The following is a 17,814-nucleotide window of genomic DNA, read 5'->3' as shown; positions in this document are numbered from 1 at the left end:
TATATACACAAAAATACATGTATATATAATAAGCTAACATTAGCAAATGCCATGTGTGGAGTAGTAAAGAAAACAGATTTCTTTTTCCAGGTTAGTTAACCAGATTTAATAGTCATGCAGTTAAATTGCTACTCTACTTCAAAGATGTGAGCTTTTCATTCCAGCAATCAGGCTTTCAAAGCAATTTTGATTTTTACAAGATGGTATCATGAGACTATTGAATTTAGTTGGGTACATTTTCCACATAGTTTTCATAGATGTCCAAGGTCCTTCAGAGTTCTGCCCTTCTCTGCAGTCTTTGAAAAGCTCCTTTAACAAGAACCTTGAGTATATATTTGCCCACATTTTCCAAAAAGATTTTTGAATTTTCACATGGCATCCTTCCTACAGGCTTTCACAGCAGACCTGTCCAGAAAGAAGCTACCAATTCTTAATCCTTGGCATAACTAAACAATTTAACTGCTCTTGTTTTTAATCCTGCCTTTCTTTCTCTTATTCTTCATCAGTCCAGCTTTTCACATCTCATTTCAAATTGAACATGAGCTTTTTGGAACTGAACATGTACAGCAAAATGAATCCACTGGACCATTTAAATGCTAGCATCAATCCAAGAAACAGTGGCATCAATCCTTATTTTTACTTTTGGTTTCCATATTAAAAGGGGATGCTGGCCAGTAATTCTCCAGGCACTTTTCACAGCCTCCATTCCAACTTGCATCTTCTCAAGAGAGTTGCATCACTATCACTATCACAGGCACATATTGAGAGACATACATAAATCCTCACACCAGTCTCCTTTTCAATGGGATCCTAAGAGAATTCAGTATTACAAAGCCTAAATTTTACATGGGTGTGGGGAGAATGAGGAAGAAAATGTTCTCTGCCAGAATGTTCTTTCCCCATGGTAAAAGAAACAAAGGCAGAGATCATATTTTTTAAAATATTACAACACTCATGTAAAAGCAGCCATCTCTCTTCCCTCTGAACTTTCTAAACACTCAATCAGTCTTTAAATTCCCAGAAAACATAAAAGCTACATTTATTAATTTTAGCTTTTATTCTTTTTTCCTGGCTTTTATTTCAAAAGAGCATTATTTTTTTCTGAATTTTCTAAACAAAACCAAATGCCAGCATATGAAAATCTTACTTGCTCTATTAAAAGTTTATTGGCTTTACTTTTTTACCACTAAGAGTTCAATCTTTATGTCTTACAAGAAAATCTAAAACACATCTCTCCAGAAGTTTAAAAATTTTCAAGCAGGATGCATGACAACCCAACTGAAACAAAATTCTTACTGTAGAGAGATGTTGCCAGTAAAAAATACTTCTCTTGTTACACTGACATCTTACAATTTGAGTGATAAGTTATTAGACAGTTATTATCCAAGAAATGTTATTTTCTTGTTTAAATCAAGCAGCTTTATTCGTCTGAAAGCATGAAAAAACCCCATCCCTGAACTGCTTCTAGCTGTCGTGAACTTGCTGAGAGACTCAGCTGTTGCATATAAGAGAGGTACAGGGAAACTACATGACCATTTTAAAGGAAACTGGATAAAAACGTTTTCTCCACATATTTCTCATTGCACATATTTTGTGAACTTGACAACAGTGCCTTTTAAAAATTTTCTCCCCCACATACAAGATTCATGAAGTGGAGAATAATATACTGATAAAACTCCAGACTCTGCTTGTACTGTGAACAAACGCTGGACTTCAAACTATCATCACCAAATTCTTGAACCTCACTAGTTTACATTGTAATCTAAGAAAATGTCACATGACAGTTTTATCCTCTTATTTTTTTAATCCAAAACTAAAAAAATGCCTCTTAACCACTGATAATCAAAACTCATTGTCAATATTCCAGTAGAATAGAAGTTTCTTTGAATTGTTGCACATACTCCATTCAGAGACATGCTACAAAGTAGATGAAATTTCCTCTTTGGAAAGACTGCAGGATTTAGCTTATATTGCTTATATTCAGCACAACTGGGAGCACCGTAAGTTTAGCCTTTCCAAGAAGCCTGCAACAGCAAGGAACTAAATCAACACCACATGCAGAGAATTGCATTTTCCAAAGAAGTTTAAAATGTTAGAGACGTGAACTCATAGTTTTTCTTTAAAATGTTTCTGAAAACTACTTTGTGCATTTAATTATCTTTCAGGCTGTGCTGAAGTTCTTAATACAAGTGTAACAGGCTACTTTCACTATTCTCCATGTCTCAGCTGTCACCTACCAGCTCTATCATTTCTCTGCCATTCATTCTATTCTTAACTGTAGAGAGGCAAAATAAATAGTGCTCTGAAATAAATTTTAGTGAGATTGATACATTTTTTCCTGACAAACTCTCTTTTGAAGGAGAACAGCTCCATCAGTTCTTCCCTTCACCCTTCCAAAAAACCTTTTCCTTTTTCCTTTTAGCAATGAAGTGTACAGAGTTTCTCATCACATGTTCTTGGAAAACAGTTGAGAAGCTAATGATAATGACTCCTACCCCATTCTTAATGCTAATTAAGTGCTAATTACAAAAAAAAATTAACAAAAAAAGTCCACAATAGAGACACTGAAACAGAATGAAACTTAGTCATGTTTAATATTAATAAATAATAAAATCTAAACCAAAATCTGATTTTATTTTAGAACAACAAAAGCAAAGAAGATGTAAGTTTGGTATCAGACAGTTTTATGTTAATGAATATGAAATGAAACAGGAATAAGGATTCTGCATTCACACTGCAGTTATTAAGGTATTCGGAGAAGCTGTCTGCATTATTATTATGAGGCAAATCTGGCTTAGTAATAAACCTACTGTGGATTAGGAACTATTAGGCTCAGTTTCACTGCACCCATGTGTACAACTGAAATGATTACAGGCATATAGGAGGTGATAAACAGGCTTCTCAATAAAAGTATTTCCACTTTAGCTGACTTGAAAATTGATCAGCTTGAACTCATAACTGGAAATAAAAAGGTGGAGAGGTGTTCAGTGTGCATTTCTCCTGAATTTCTCTGTGAAAGTCATGCACACACACTTTTGAATGAGAAAATTTCACTCGGGCCATTTCCCCCTGTGAAAAAGCAGCCCGTTCCTCCTGTGAAGCATAACTAAATTGCCCTAAAGTCTCTCTTATCAGACTCAAGAACTGGTCCCCCACATTTACTGAAATAATTTATATAATCTTACATACTTCAAATGAAGCTTTTGTACAACACTTCTCTACGGTTTTGCTTTTCTAGTTTTGTTTTCGGTTTTTTTTAGGAGGGGAGATTCTGGTGTGTAAATCATGCAGAAGCAGAAAGGTAACAGATGGTTGCTGGAGCCATGCCACAGAAAAAGCAGTGGCTGACAGGATCTGTTATCCCTTCACAGCTGCAGATAAAACCTTGACAGTTTAGGATAAAATTTCATTTAAAAAAATGTGGCCGCTGACAAATGAAAAAACATCCACTGGAGAAGACTATGCAAAGAAGATTTCATCCTACAAAGATGATTTCATGTATTTAAAAGAATTTCTAAATGCACGAGAGAGGAAATGCCTTGCTGAAACAGAGGTTCTGCCATTTGGCCAATCATGGCAAACTCAGGTAAAGGCACAGGAGAAATCAAATGCCTTACTCCCATTTTTTCCTGAAAAAGCTAATAGCAAAACGTCTAAAAGATCCCCCTGTGTGCCCATTTGTGTGCAGCCAGAGCTTTACAAGACATTTGACAGCTATTCTCATGCAGAAAAATGTCAAGCTTTCTCCATAAAAAGGTATTGGACAGAATCAGAACTATACAGAACCTAGTAAGGTGTAAAAAGGGTAAGCCCTTAAAGGCCAATTTCTTGCAGGATGAAAACAAATTCCTTTTAAGGCCATAAATCTAGCTATGGTGTAATGTAATTCATACTATCTATGTAATTACAGGATCATTTCACCAAAAAACAGAGGCTGTTTCTCTCTGTGAATCATTGGACATGAATTACAACTGATTAAAACAGTTCAAATATTTTGTGCCTTAAGTTGCAGTAAACTTCACTGGCAGCAAAGCCCCTGTTGAGAGTGGGCCTGACCACCCTGGGTCTCTGCAAGCAGGGAACTCAGCTTCAGATCCACAGCTCCAGGTGCTGAACTGGAACGGGCACAGCAGCAACATCACCAGCTAGCAGGAAAGTACCAATACCCCTGAAAAACAAACACTGCTGCTAGGTTGCTCCAGGCTCAGCCTTTGCCTAGACTCCTAGCAGCCATCTCCTGGTCAAGAAAAGGGACTACTCTTTATGCTAGCAACAAGAGCTGGAGTAAGTGAGGCTGACGGACCAGCACAGATTCTGAGAGAGACTCACAATGAAATGTTATGCAGCCCTGGCTAATGGGAAAGCAATGAAGTTGCTTTTGCTAAGAAACCTGTCACGCCTGCGCTGTCCGTACTCATTCCTCTCACCAACACACACACGACCACTTTTCTTGAACTGCAGCTTTTAGGCCCAAACTAAGTTTTTACACTCAAGATGCTCAAATTCAGGTAGGTTCAGAAAGAAATTATTTTCAGAAAGAAAAACTTAGCATCAAACAGAATAAAACAAAAAATCAGCCCTACTCTTCAAAAAGAAATCCATGAAATAAATACATCAGGTCCTCACATGGAATGAAAATATTATTAAGCTAACTTCAAACAATTTCTAAAGAGTAAAAAACTGTATTAATGTACTTTCCTTAAACCTGTGTAGCTTTTGGTCATTTCCTGACATAAATTATTTGTCTTAGCACAGAGTTTACATAGCTCTTCCTTCTCCTCATTTTCACCTTTGGTATGTTCATATCTCACTCAGCCCTCCTTTGGGCTAAGAAAACCCATCCATTTCTTTATAGCACAGAGTTTACATAGCTCTTCCTTCTCCTCATTTTTACCTTTGGTATGTTCAGAAAACCTAGATATCTCACTCAGCCCTCCTTTGGACTAAGAAAACCCATCCATTTCTTTCCAGGTCTTCAGCTATCCAGAAGCTATTCAGATATCCACTTCATTGAACAGTGAAGACAAACATGACCCTCAAATTATTAATGGTAAATGGCAAGCTAAGCAGCAAGTGGTCCCACTGATGCTGCAGTGGCTTAAAGAAACTAACCAACCAAAACCAAACAACCCCAAATATTTCACAGTAAGTCTAGAGACTAGGAGTTTCCCTGGCAACAATGGCTGCAGTTTTCTATGGGATCAGTGGTATCTTTTGCTTCCTAGGAAACTGCGTGCTCAATGCTAAGAACTGAGGTGAATCTGTGAACCCCACTTGTTCATTGACTTCCTGGAGTGGGGCAGTGGAGTGGGCTGAGAAAGAACAATCTAAGTGAAGCTGGTGGAGATCATCAGAGAAACAGTGGTGCACCAGAGAAATACAAGCTGGAGTCTGGACTTCACATCAGGCTCTGATCTCAAAAGAGGGCTAGGAAGATGGTGAAGGGCCTTGAGGGGAAGCTGTTTGAGGAGTGGCTGAGGTCACTTGGTCTCTTCAGCGTGGAGAAGAAAAGACTGAGCTGAGACCTCACTGCAGTTACAACTTCATGACAGGAAGAAGAGGGGCAGACGCTGATCTCTACTCTGTGTTGACCAGGGACAGGACCCTAGGGAATGGCCTGAGTTGTGTCAGAGAAGCTTTAGTTTTGAGATCAGGAAAAGGTTCTTCATCCAGAGGCTGGGCACTGGAACAGGCTCCACAGGGACCTCCACAGGTCACAGCACCAAGCCTGACAGAGTTCAAGAAGCATTTGGACAATGCTTTCAGGCACAGGGTGTGACTCCTGGTGTGTCCTCTGAAGGGACCATTTTATGATCATTTGATGATCCTTATGGGCCCTTCTGACTCAGAATATTCTGAGTTTTTGTGATCTTGAGTGAGCTAGCAGAGATAAGTCTATTACCATCTAACATTCTAAATCTACATAGAGCTGAAGTTCTTAATTTCAAGTTTTTAATTTATAACAGCTAAAAAGTTATGCTAGAAACTAATAAAAGTTGTTGACCATTCCTTCCCTTCAAACATTTTAGCTCTGCACTACACTAGAGATATTTTTTTAGCAAACATTTGATATTATTAACTTGCAGAATGTTCTGTACTCTCAATGTTAGCTCTTGTTTCCTGCTTATAAAATAGCTATAGTATATGACACTGAGGTCCAGGTTCTGAAATCTGCATGGCAATTTATCACACGATCAAGGACGACTTTCGGTTGCTTTTTTTAACGAAAAAAAATTGAGACTATGCGTCCTGATCTTATATCACTTCTTTAAATTTTCCCCCATTGAGTTTCTCCATCTATTTCTCTCTTCTTGCTCCCATTGTATTTCCCATGAAAGTAAAAGCAAGATTATCCTTTGAACTTCAATGTACCTTAAAAATTTAACTTATTCTCAATGTCCCTGTAAAAACTAAGATCATTATTATCCATTTGGCTGATGAGATGTCCAAGGGCTATTACTGAGAAGCTTCTTATGTGGTTTATCTTGCCAGAAGTTCATAACAGCTTACAAGAGCCCAGTAAAGCCTGAAAGCATGATTCTTCTCCTTGTTTTTTAATGTCTGGTTGGAAAATATACTTACAACATTTCCTGGCTCTTACAGTCTGCCATCACAGAAAGGCACCACACCGATTTTGATCTGTCAAAGTTTGCAAATGAGCCATAAGATGCTGAGCAAAATGTGTGGCAAAGAAAGGCAAAAACTGTACTGAAACATACATTTGCCATTAGAAACTTAGTAATCCCATGCAAAAACCAGAAATGAGCTATGGACAGTATGAAGCACAATGTCCACTCGTTTCTTCTTGGATGAATAAGGCCATTAAAATACACAACAGATGAAGAAAGAAAGAGAGGGAAGGGAAGTGCTTTGTTGCTGTTCTTCAAGTGGCAGACCAGCCCTGGGGAGGAAGGGAAGTTAGAAATAACAAAACTTCAAAAAGGAAACATCAGTCTTATCTCCCCTGAGCTATTAGAAGTGCATTTACCACAATACCTGGCTCTCCTGCCAGCCTGAATACCCTGCCTCAGTCACAAGTACCTAAGGAGCCTTGTCCTTCCCTCCCTTCAGCAAAACGGAAAGGAATTACTTTCTGGTAGAGGGAGAGGACTGGAAGAGCTAAACTTGCAGATCAAAACAAGAGACAAGGTATCATCTTTCTCAAAATTATACCCTGCTGCTGAATAACCTGACAAATAAAATGGGTACACATAACCTCTTCTATTCTGCTCACAGGTTAGGAACTGTAAGCTCTCTTGGACATACTCATTATTCAAAATTCATGGACCAGCACCATCCATCTTACTGCAATATCCTGAAAGTGTGATGTTCCGTGAGCACAACAGTGCAGATTTTCTAATGATAGGATCGGATTTCTTGAACGACAGGATGGCAACATTACTTAGTGGCCTCCCGCACTGTCAGTAAAATGGTACCAGTCAAAAAGGAGAGAAAGAGGTAGTAACTACTTAATGAGCTAAAAGCAGAGTCACTTAATTCCTGTAGATTAGAGATCTAGACAGATTTTTTTAGGTAGTAACTACTTAATGAGCTAAAAGCAGAGTCACTTAATTCCTGTACATTAGAGATCTAGATAGATTTTTTTAAAAATTTTCTGTTTCTTTAGTTCAGTTTGGTTGGTTTGTTTTTTTTTTTTTACTACCATGCATTTATCCTAGAGAAAGAAGGTTGCTAAATAATATAGGGCAAATTCCAGTGAGAAAAAATAGCAAATACAGGTGGATAATTCTGTACATACAGAATTGAATTTGCTGTGCTGTACATTTGCATTTGCTGTGAGATGGCTCCACCTGTGCCCAACGCCTCCCCAGCCATTTATAAACCGCCTCAATGTAAACAGTGGAAAGACAGGAACTGTTGGCACATACCACAATGTGCTCAAATACACACAAAAATAAGTTTTACATGTTCTGGATATCAATTCTTTATCTCACCATAAGTTGACACTTGCAAGGACAAGTTAGATGCTTGTTTATTTTGCCATGCTCAAGCTGGAACTAAATACTTGCTGGGAAAATCTTTTCCAGACAAGGTTTCCAGCTAGGTCCCAAAATCTCAAATTAACAGACTGTAGGAGAGTCTATGGATTCCATCCCCATCTATTTTAAGGAAACAAGATTCATCCTTAATTATCTTCATCAGGAAAGGAAAACAGATTGCTGTTTATTATATCATAGCTGCTATGCTTTTTAAAAACTAACTTGGGCACTAAGTAAAAATTCCCACCTTCCATGTAGAAGACATCTGTATAAAAAATTGCAATGTGCTCCAGACTTACTATACTTGAATTGGGTGTATCTTTGTGCTGTTTAGACTCTTCAAATTTATTCTTCTGGGGTCAGTTTTTCATACTGAGGAGGAGTATAGATTAAATCCTGAGAGACTATGATTTCTGTGCAGGAAAAGTAAACGTGGTCTGTCCTTCCTGTATGAAGGAAATACTTAAACACAGACCTACGAAATGAGCACTCTCAAACACTGTCTGGTTGGTTCTACCAATACAAGGGGCGTGGCCTGACTAAGTCTGGTGCAAAAAAATCCCCAGAAACTTAGGGTGTTTACAGGACCGATAAAGTTGAAACATTTGTTTCTGGAGATAAGCCTACACTGCTAAAATTTACATTATCTGATTCACTAAAAGTGTTTTTTCCCATGGCTGTCCTACTACCACCACCTCTGGAGAAATCTTCCCCTTTACCCTTGATTTCAGGTAAGGGTAAGAGGGACCAATTAAGAGAAAAGGAGCGCTACCTATCATGCCATGTCTACCCTTGATTTCAGGTAAGGGTAAGAGGGACCAATTAAGAGAAAAGGAGCCTTGTTACATAAACGCAGGAAGAGTATCTGCAAGTCCTGTTCTGTCTCATCCAGACTTGGAATGTGAACTTCAATCTTCTACACTTTGCATTAGAGAGTTAGGCCAGAAACCCACTGATGCCACCTTGGGCTTCTGAAAATCCCAGTCAATGTCTCAGGCCTCAAAGCAGCAGTATCTTCCATCTCACCAGAAGTTTCTTTCTGAAAGTGACAACCCTTCCCAAAAAACCTATGAGAAACGTTCCCACCAAGACTGCCAACATCCCACCCGTGCAGGATTACACTGGTATGTTCTTAATTCTTTAGACTGTCAGAGTGTCTGGCTGTTATTCAGACTTACAGAAGACTAACACTATTAATACCGAGACAATCCTTGTAACAAAGTGAGATTAACTATTTGGAGAAGGTTCCTGTAGAAACATTTAACAGGCCATGCTCCAAATTCTGTGTGCTAATCTCATAAGCAGTTTTATGGGAGCACAGAAATTAAACTAGAGTTTATTTTACTTCTGTCATTTTTCCTACAGAAAAAGAATGTTTTCTAGCTTGTATTTTGCAGTGGAAATATATTTCTAGAAGAAAAAAAAGAAGAGAAAAAAGAAGAGTTTTGAAACTTATAGCTCACACAAAATGTTCTGATCTAATTTATATCTTTCCATAAGTGAAAAGAAAGCTAGTTTAGAAGTTTAGAAGATAACAGCACTGTTGTTTTCTGCTTAGGAGGAAATTAAGGTCAGCAGAGGTAATGTGACAAGAAGTTGACTATGAAAATGCAAAACCGGTAAGAAACGTTTCAGGGTATTACAGCTAAATCATGCATCTCCTGGAAAACTTTTGTCTCTGTGCTGACTTACACCCAGACAGTTCTAAAGGTGAGAACTGCTACAAGGTAACTCGGGTTTATTTTTTTCTTGTGAAGTTGCAAAATGATTCTCTAATGATAACGTTATTTTTTTCTTTTTAAACAAGAGCCCAATCATTATTACAGTCTGTTCTGTAATGAATAATGGAGCTTTACAGTTTCATTCACCAAATTATCCCACTTTTTCTGAATAAATAGTTCTAAAGGTTCTGAAACACGTGGAAAGTGAAGCCATATCGGAAAGTTTTAAGTGTAGATCAGTATAATTCAAGGCAATATGAAAAGGGACAATGAGCTGAAAATCACTTTGGTAGCCACAGTGGAGTGTATTCCACATAATTCTTGTTGTTACCTCAGCTTTTTGCCAGCTTCTTTGCAGGAGATGACCTGTGTATGCATGTATGAATAAAAAGAGGTGGGAAGTCACACAACAATGAAGAACACCTCGTGACTGGACACACCAAACCACACAGTTTGAGTTCATAAACCACCAAAAACACTGCAACCACAAAACCTCATTGGTATGTATTTAAATGAAGGATATGAAAATGTTCTATTTTCATCTGCTGTGTAGCAAGTGTAACTTAGCTGCAGCGGTACATGTAGATGGTTTCTTACTAGGTTAAAAATTCAAAAATTAAATAACTTATACACATTTGGCAAGTTTGGAATTTGGAATTAAATCTGGAAGGCACATATACTGACAACTGGACCCCAACACTTCTAGGATTCCCCAGTTTTTCTAAAATTTAGAAACAGACAAAGTAAAACTGAAAAATAAAATAATAAAATAGTAACAATAATAATAAGTATACACCAGCCACAGATAACTTGCTGGTGCCAAGAGGCAGATTAATCTTCCCTCATGAAAGTAGGCTGGAAAATACCACATTAACATGGATTTCTGATACCTTAAAACACTCAAGACTTCTCTCAATCACAGTTCAGAAGAAACCAAATAATTATAAAATAAATATTGTGTTATTTCCCTTCTTATACCACATCTTCATAAAGAAATTATGGCATGAAACAGTTGATTTCACAGACCTAGAACTATTTCTTTTCCTTTTTTAATATGAAGGAAACATAAAAGAATGCTCTGAAAAATCAGTCTGCAATGATAAGAACTTTTTCATTTCCCATATGTAGAACTTCAGTATTATTTCTGACAGGGATATGGGACTTACTTCCTTTTCAAACAACAAAGCCTCACTCCTGAACAGTATAGCTGTGTAAAGGTTTTACTACCTGTCTATAAACACCTATGAGCTAACAGTCTACCTGCATAAATTAAAAATTATCCCCTGCCACAAACTTAATTGTAAACACCTTAATACTCTTTTTTTTTCCCCATTTTTGTCCTAAACTTTAAGTTAATGAACATTGCACTGCATTTTATGACAGCTGGATGATGCAGAACAGATGTTGAGCTAAAATTTCATTTGCCAAATGTCAGCTCAGAACACGTATTTAAAATTAGGAGTATCAGTAAGACAAACTACATGGTGAAAACAATGGGAAAAAATGTCAACTACATCTGAATCTGCCAACCATTTTTCTGGGCCTCCAGACAGAAAGTCTGTCTGAATTGAAGATTCCAGAAAATTATATTCAATTTTAGGAATGCTAATTGCTTATAAGGGCAAGTACAATCTCTTCTGGATATCTACTTTTTCATCTTGAGCTGAATGATACATAGGCTAATCAAAAGCCTACAAATAGTGTGCTTTTGTCTTGCAGATTTTCCTCTGCCACCGAGCACTTTTTTGGTCCTGTGGTTGGACAGGTAGGTTTGGTGTCTGAAAATGACACCTACTATTGCCTTCTACAATTTGTGACAGTCATAAAACACTCTGACCACCAGCCAACAAAAGCAGCAACATGTCTGTAAGGACACTTGTGACTTATCAGTTGACAAAGTGCAGCTGCTGACAACCTGTGTACTTTTTTCTTGCTGTGTAAGATATCACTGGTAACCCTCTGGGACATATGGCACAACTCAAACAGCCACTGAAAGCTGTATTGCATTTGGGTCATTTTCCTTTTCTTGATTCTATCTCCCACATTCTACCCAAAGTAATTTCAATCCTTCCAAACTAATTTTTGAAGTATCTGGAAAGTCTTTCATTTTATCACTTCCACACTTGTAATATATTGGTATTTTTGTAATCTATTCATATAAATCAACATGTTAGAAGCATTCTGATTGCTTTTGTTACTTTTCTCCAAACTACTTTCAAATGTTCAATGTCTTTCCAATAGCTGAATGATCAGCAACTGCTGTAGGCCACAGACAGTTTCACGACTCAGTCTGCCTTGGTGGAGTATGGTTTCTGGGGATTAAAGCATAACATAATCAAGTGTGTTTCTGACATTTCTTTATCAGAACTATTCAAAGCAACATGCAAGGGCAGAAATACTAATATATATCACACACACCCTATGGATCAAATAAATCAAGAGCAAGGCAAACCTATTTACAAAAGTTTTGTATGAATTTCCAATCTATCTCACAGTAATCATAATATTTAATGATCCCCTCTAAAGGGTTTATGAAATTCATTCTATACCTAGATGCCTCCTTGCTCCTATTTTACCTACAGAAATCAATACTCATGAATGTACAAACAGCACAACAAGGAAGAACCAAAAAAGAAGCAAATTAAAAATACTAGCACATATCCTGTACATTAACAGTTGCAAAGTGAGAACAAAGGAATTGAACAGAAATAACCTTTTTTAAAATAGATATTATGTCTCAGACCTGCAGAGATACAGCAAGAATGTCTTTCCTGTTTATAGGGAATAGCACACCATCGTGCTTCTCCTAAGAACATTTCAAATAGATTACAGTCATTTCTCATCTGGTCTAGCACACTCCTAATGTAGGTTTCTTTAACTTTCAACATAACACAATTACAAAGCAAAGCTCTTTTTTATACATGGGCTCCTATATTCTGGAATAGAAATATAATATCACCATTGCAGAAAAATACTTTTCCCTCTCACTAACATTTGCTTTGGCACAAGGGGAAGAAAGGGAGCAATTAAATACAATTTTTTTTTTTCAATTTTCTCCAGTCAAAGCTAAGGGGGGGAGAAAAAAAGGTTGAAGACAGAAGTGTTCTCAACAAGTAAAACCCTGCAAGCAGTGATGTTTCTGATGTGCTGTTAAATGTTATCTGCTGTTCTGTTCCTGGGCGGAGAGAGAAAGAACTATAATGCTAAACAAATTCTAAATCTTGGCAAAGAAGTTTCTTCAAATTGTTACTTAAAAACCTCCAGCATTTTTGTTGCAGGCAAATTTTTGGACTCTCCTATCATTAAATTGCATATTACAACAAACAAATAAATAAATAAATAAATCACACCATCTGCCAAAGAAAAACATTGGTATAAACTAACACTTTCAACAAGTTTAAACTCAAGTTGCCGAAGGGAATTGCTTTCTTTTCCCTCAGAAAAATGAACAAAACCACAAAGTGCATTGAGGATTCCAGCTAGCATTTCTGTCCCTGTTATCATGGAAGTCAAATCATCTCCCAGAAAATTCTCTCTCTAATCTATGTGCCTGCTTGGGCTATAAAGTTTCCTCCTTGCACCTTCCCTAAGTAGATTAGGATGGTCACCAGCAACATTAAAAATTGTGCTAAATATTTGAAAAGCATGCACAGCAATAACCATTTCTGCAAAGCTGTAATCATACATTCTTTTACACACGGTGGCCCTGCAAGCCTGTAAAACACGTGGGATGAAACACAACCCCGGTTACACGTTGCTTTCCCATTGCTCACTCTCATTGCACAACACCAAAATATCATTTTCTGCAGCATTTATAAACATTACATGTAGACATTAACTGCAACAACTTCTGCCCAAGAAGCAACTTGAAAATTCAATCCACAATGGCTACAGAGTCAACAGTCACTCCATTCCTCCCATTTCCAGAGAAAATGACTTTTCTTAAGCTTTTGAGAGGTGGCACTACTGAAAGCAGGCTAAACACACACACACTCAAGACCACACCTATCATTTCATTGCACAAAACAGCTCATGAGAGCTTTTCAAGGTGAAGCATTAGGACAATGCTGTCATGCAAACAAAGTCTTTCGTGTACCACCACAGGTGGTTTTTTTTATATCCAACAGCAGAAACACGCAAAGCAAACCGCAATTACAAACCTCAGCGCGAGCAGGAAATAAAAGACAATGAAGAAGGTTTCACCCACCTGGGGTCTTTCTGAATGCTATCAATGGAAGGTGACCTAGCCAAGGTCCCTTCGGGTGGGATGGCTGGCCCAGATTTGCTGTATGGTGATTCAACAGAAGGACAATACTGCAGCTGTCGGTAGGGGTCTGCGTAATTGGAGGCTGGGCCGGCCGCATAGCTGGCCCTCTGGAAGGTCGCGGTTGCGTTCTGTGTGCCGTGTTGACTGCCTGTGCGCTGTAAGGGTACGGAGTCGACACCAGGGGAAGATGGGGCTACGACAGGAAAGTAGGGACAAAGTAAAAAATTGAGGACCTGTTCACAGAAATGGTTAACCAGGTCTAGGCAGAGGAAAAAAAAAAACACACACATATAAAACGAGGGTTCAAAAAGAATGAGAAAAAAAACAAACAAAAAGAAACAAGCAACATTGTCATTTTGCAAACCTTAGAAGGAAGTAACCATCAAACAAATTTCTAAATGACATGCCAGTTCTGGACTAGAAGACCTTAACTCCAATTAAACATATTGGAGAGGTATTTTCACCCAGGGTTCTAACTGCACTAACATGAAATGAAGTGCAGAAGCAGCATGGGAATATTCAAGCTAAAATTCACAACCACCACGAAGTGAGGCTTTTGCAGTCCTTACAGGGGTGGAAGTCAGTCATATCCACCAATAGAAGGAGGATCAAAGCAGGCTCAAGAGTCCAAACTGAGACAGATGGTTCTCCAGCAGAAGAAATACCCATCCATTCCAGATCTGTAGCCCTGGTATGCCTAAAGCAGGTAAAACCAGACACCTGCTACTGAGAGTCACTGCATATGCTTTGTTACCCATCTCCTGGAAATTCACCTTAGGACTTAGGAGAGTGTTACTGCTAACTCAGTCTGAAAAAGAGCTAAGTACAAGGTGACCATGTAGATGTCTTAATGCACACCAGCAGCGGCTGCGCTCACACACCACAGCTCAAGATTAATGCATTACCAGTTCTGAGCAGCTTAACCAATAGCTTTAAACTGGCTTAATGCTTTTGCGACTCAAAAATCTTATTAATCTCTCTTGTAGCCCATTATCTTTCTGTGACAGCACTGGGTAGTGGAGATCTAGTCCACAGGATTAAACATACAGTATTTTTGAACCAAAGTCCAGTTAATGGCAAATGGATTATCACTGTAAGGGCAAGAGGACCAATACCCACACGATCTCTGGCCTGGAGACAGATACAAATTAAATCCTGGCTCTGCTCAGAAGAAAATTTGGACTGTTTGAAGTGGCACATGAACGCATGGTGGTTGCCATTTCTTCCTGTCCCAAGACAAGAAGAATCCTTTTGCCAAAAGGAGTGGCCCGAGTCCAGGGCTATTTTTAGCTGGGTCAAATTCATATGCTATACTGCAGACAAAACCACATACTGAAGAGAGAGGTTTTAATAACAGATTTCCCAATAATTTTTCATTGGCATGCACATTAAAAATAAATATTTAATGCATTATAGGTTCATTAAAGAGATTTTAAGCATTTTATCTCAAAGTGTCAGCAAATGAAATACAATGAGCTTTAAATTCTATTACCATGGTTCTGTATGACCTTTTACTTATCAAAATTACATCACCTGAAAATTTTAAATTTATATTGAATTTTTTGACCTATTTTATTTTTTTTTCTTATGGTTCTAATGTATTTAATTTTACAACAGCAAGTTATCATAACTTCATTCCAAACATAAGAAAGTGGGATCACCCACTTATCTGTTACCCCATCCCTGGAAGTGCCCAAGCTCAGGTTGGATAGAGTTTGAGCTACCTGATCTAGTTGAAAGGGTCCCTGCTCACTGCAGCGGGCTGAAACTGGATGACCCTAAAGGTCCCTTCCAACCCAAACCACTCTGTGATTCTACAATCACATTTACTCACATATATAGTAACATTTTACATGTATTGTTTTGGTTCAATTACTAGTGTGTGTGTGTGTATATATATATATACATACCTCCTTAAGAAATGAGTAATTAAGACACACAGACCTTTTCATAAAACTGCATTAGTTCAAATACATTAACAGTATCAGCATATTTACACATCCCATGCACAAATCATGCAAAATTCAGTGTTAGAAAGAAAGACAAACATCACATTTTAACAGAAAATACAGAGTTCAAAACCAAAATCAAGTGCCTTGTGAGAAAAAGAGTAATAAACAAGTTAGAGAAAATACTAGAAATATTTTCAAGTGAAAAAGAGAAAATGCAATTGTATACTGACATAGCATACTCTTAAGCACTGTCATTCCACAGAATATGCTACTACCTTCTCACAAATTGTATGGGGAATTGCAAAAAACTCTACAATACCAATACTGCTGAAAACAAGAACTTAATCGTAATGTTTATTGCTTTGCAAGATATTCCACTGTATTTATTTCATCTTCTTTGCAAGACAGTTCAATGAAAATCATGTTTGTTTTTAAATTATTTGAAAAGTTTTCTTTGTATTTTCTCCTTTGTCTTGTTATCAAAATAGGTATTTATATAAACTGAAACTGGCTGTCATCCTAACACCTACAAGCTTATCAAGTCACTCTGATTCATTTCTCAAATTACCTTCCTAGCAGACTGTTACTTCCTTTTGAATTTTATCACAATGAATACAGAAATGCCATATTCAGAATATGAGAATAACACTAATCTATGACTTAAATATTCACAATCATGTTTATTTGGACTGCGTCACCCAGATCAATTAAAAGAAAAACAAAAAACCCAAACAACTACACATTAGAAAAACTTCTTCATCTAACTTGACTACATCCACTGTCACTGTAAATGGGTTAGGCTCTAGCAGAGATTTTTACAAAAATATGTGTATGTAAAACTAAAGAAAAGTAATCTCCTACCAATACACTTCCCTTGTCTAAATAAAACCCTTTGGCAGCCAAACCTACTGAGTGAACTGTGGCTTTTTTAGGCTATGGCAAACTATTGAGATCTCCCTTCTATTTAGCTATTCAAACAGCAAAGCCAGTGTGATTATGTCTAATGAAACAGATTTAGAAGTTCATTTCCTCACCCAGCATAGTAATCTTCTCTGAGCACAGGGCATCCAGAAGGCATACACCTGGAGTGAACCAGAAAGCATTCACACACCAGGTACATTTGCAGAGGGTCATGCAACCTTTTAACCTGTTTTTCAATTGAAGACACTTAGCCCTTTCTCTAACTTTTCCATTTGACTGTCCTGTCAAATCCAAGCCAGCTACACTTTGACCAGAACCAGGTCAGTTTAACTGAGATGACAAGGATAGGGGGTTTGCCCCAGCAAGGGAAGAGAGGAACAAAAAGGAATTGCAACAGAACTGTTTCTGGAGAAATGGGCTGTCTTTCCCTCTCCCACCAGCCTGAGATCTGGCCTGGTTGAAGCAGAATCACGGTCAAGTCATGTTGTTTCCCTGGGTCTACCGCTGACCCTATTCTGCCTCTACATAAAAGTAAAATTAAAACTTATAACCACACTGTGAAGCAGGTTTAGTTTTGTGAAGCTTGAAGGTAAAGGTATCCACAAAACTGGACCTTCCTCTGGTCTTCAAAGTCCCAAAATTCACAAGAAGATCAAGATTAAAATCAAATAAGCAGAAGGACTCAAAACGTTATTTATCCTGTTTTGTGTCTTACCTAAGTGACCACCCATGAAAACACTGCTTTCAATCGTGACTGCTCTCCTCACTTCTTAGGAATTTACCTGGAAATTCAGTGGATTCTTAATGTCAGGTAAGTTTCTGAAGCTCTGCTTGCTCCTTTTGCCCTGGTTGGCCTTCCCACATCCCCTGCTCAGCACAATGGCCTTGCAGAGACACAAGGAGAAGGTGACTGGGACCCGATCTCCCCTCCCAAGTGCCGCACTCCAGACACG

At 37.9% G+C, this 17,814-nt stretch overlaps 1 protein-coding gene across 6 annotated transcripts in view; it reads right to left on the bottom strand.

Annotated features, from left to right (window-relative positions):
- CTNND2 (catenin delta 2) overlaps positions 1-17,814 on the bottom strand; it is a 646,153-nt gene that overhangs the window by 220,023 nt on the left and 408,316 nt on the right. For all 6 annotated transcript variants that reach the window (XM_039714844.1, XM_039714847.1, XM_039714842.1 and 3 more), the window contains one exon: positions 13,929-14,181. In XM_039714844.1, coding sequence (XP_039570778.1) covers positions 13,929-14,181 — 253 coding nt within the window. The remainder of the gene's footprint in view (positions 1-13,928; positions 14,182-17,814) is intronic.

Source organism: Passer montanus, unplaced genomic scaffold (genome assembly GCF_014805655.1).
Source record: "Passer montanus isolate IOZ18808 unplaced genomic scaffold, ASM1480565v1 scaffold31, whole genome shotgun sequence".
NCBI classification, from domain to species: Eukaryota; Metazoa; Chordata; class Aves; order Passeriformes; family Passeridae; genus Passer; species Passer montanus.
Note: the sequence above shows the minus strand (reverse complement) of the source record. Positions and strands in the feature narration are given on the sequence as shown.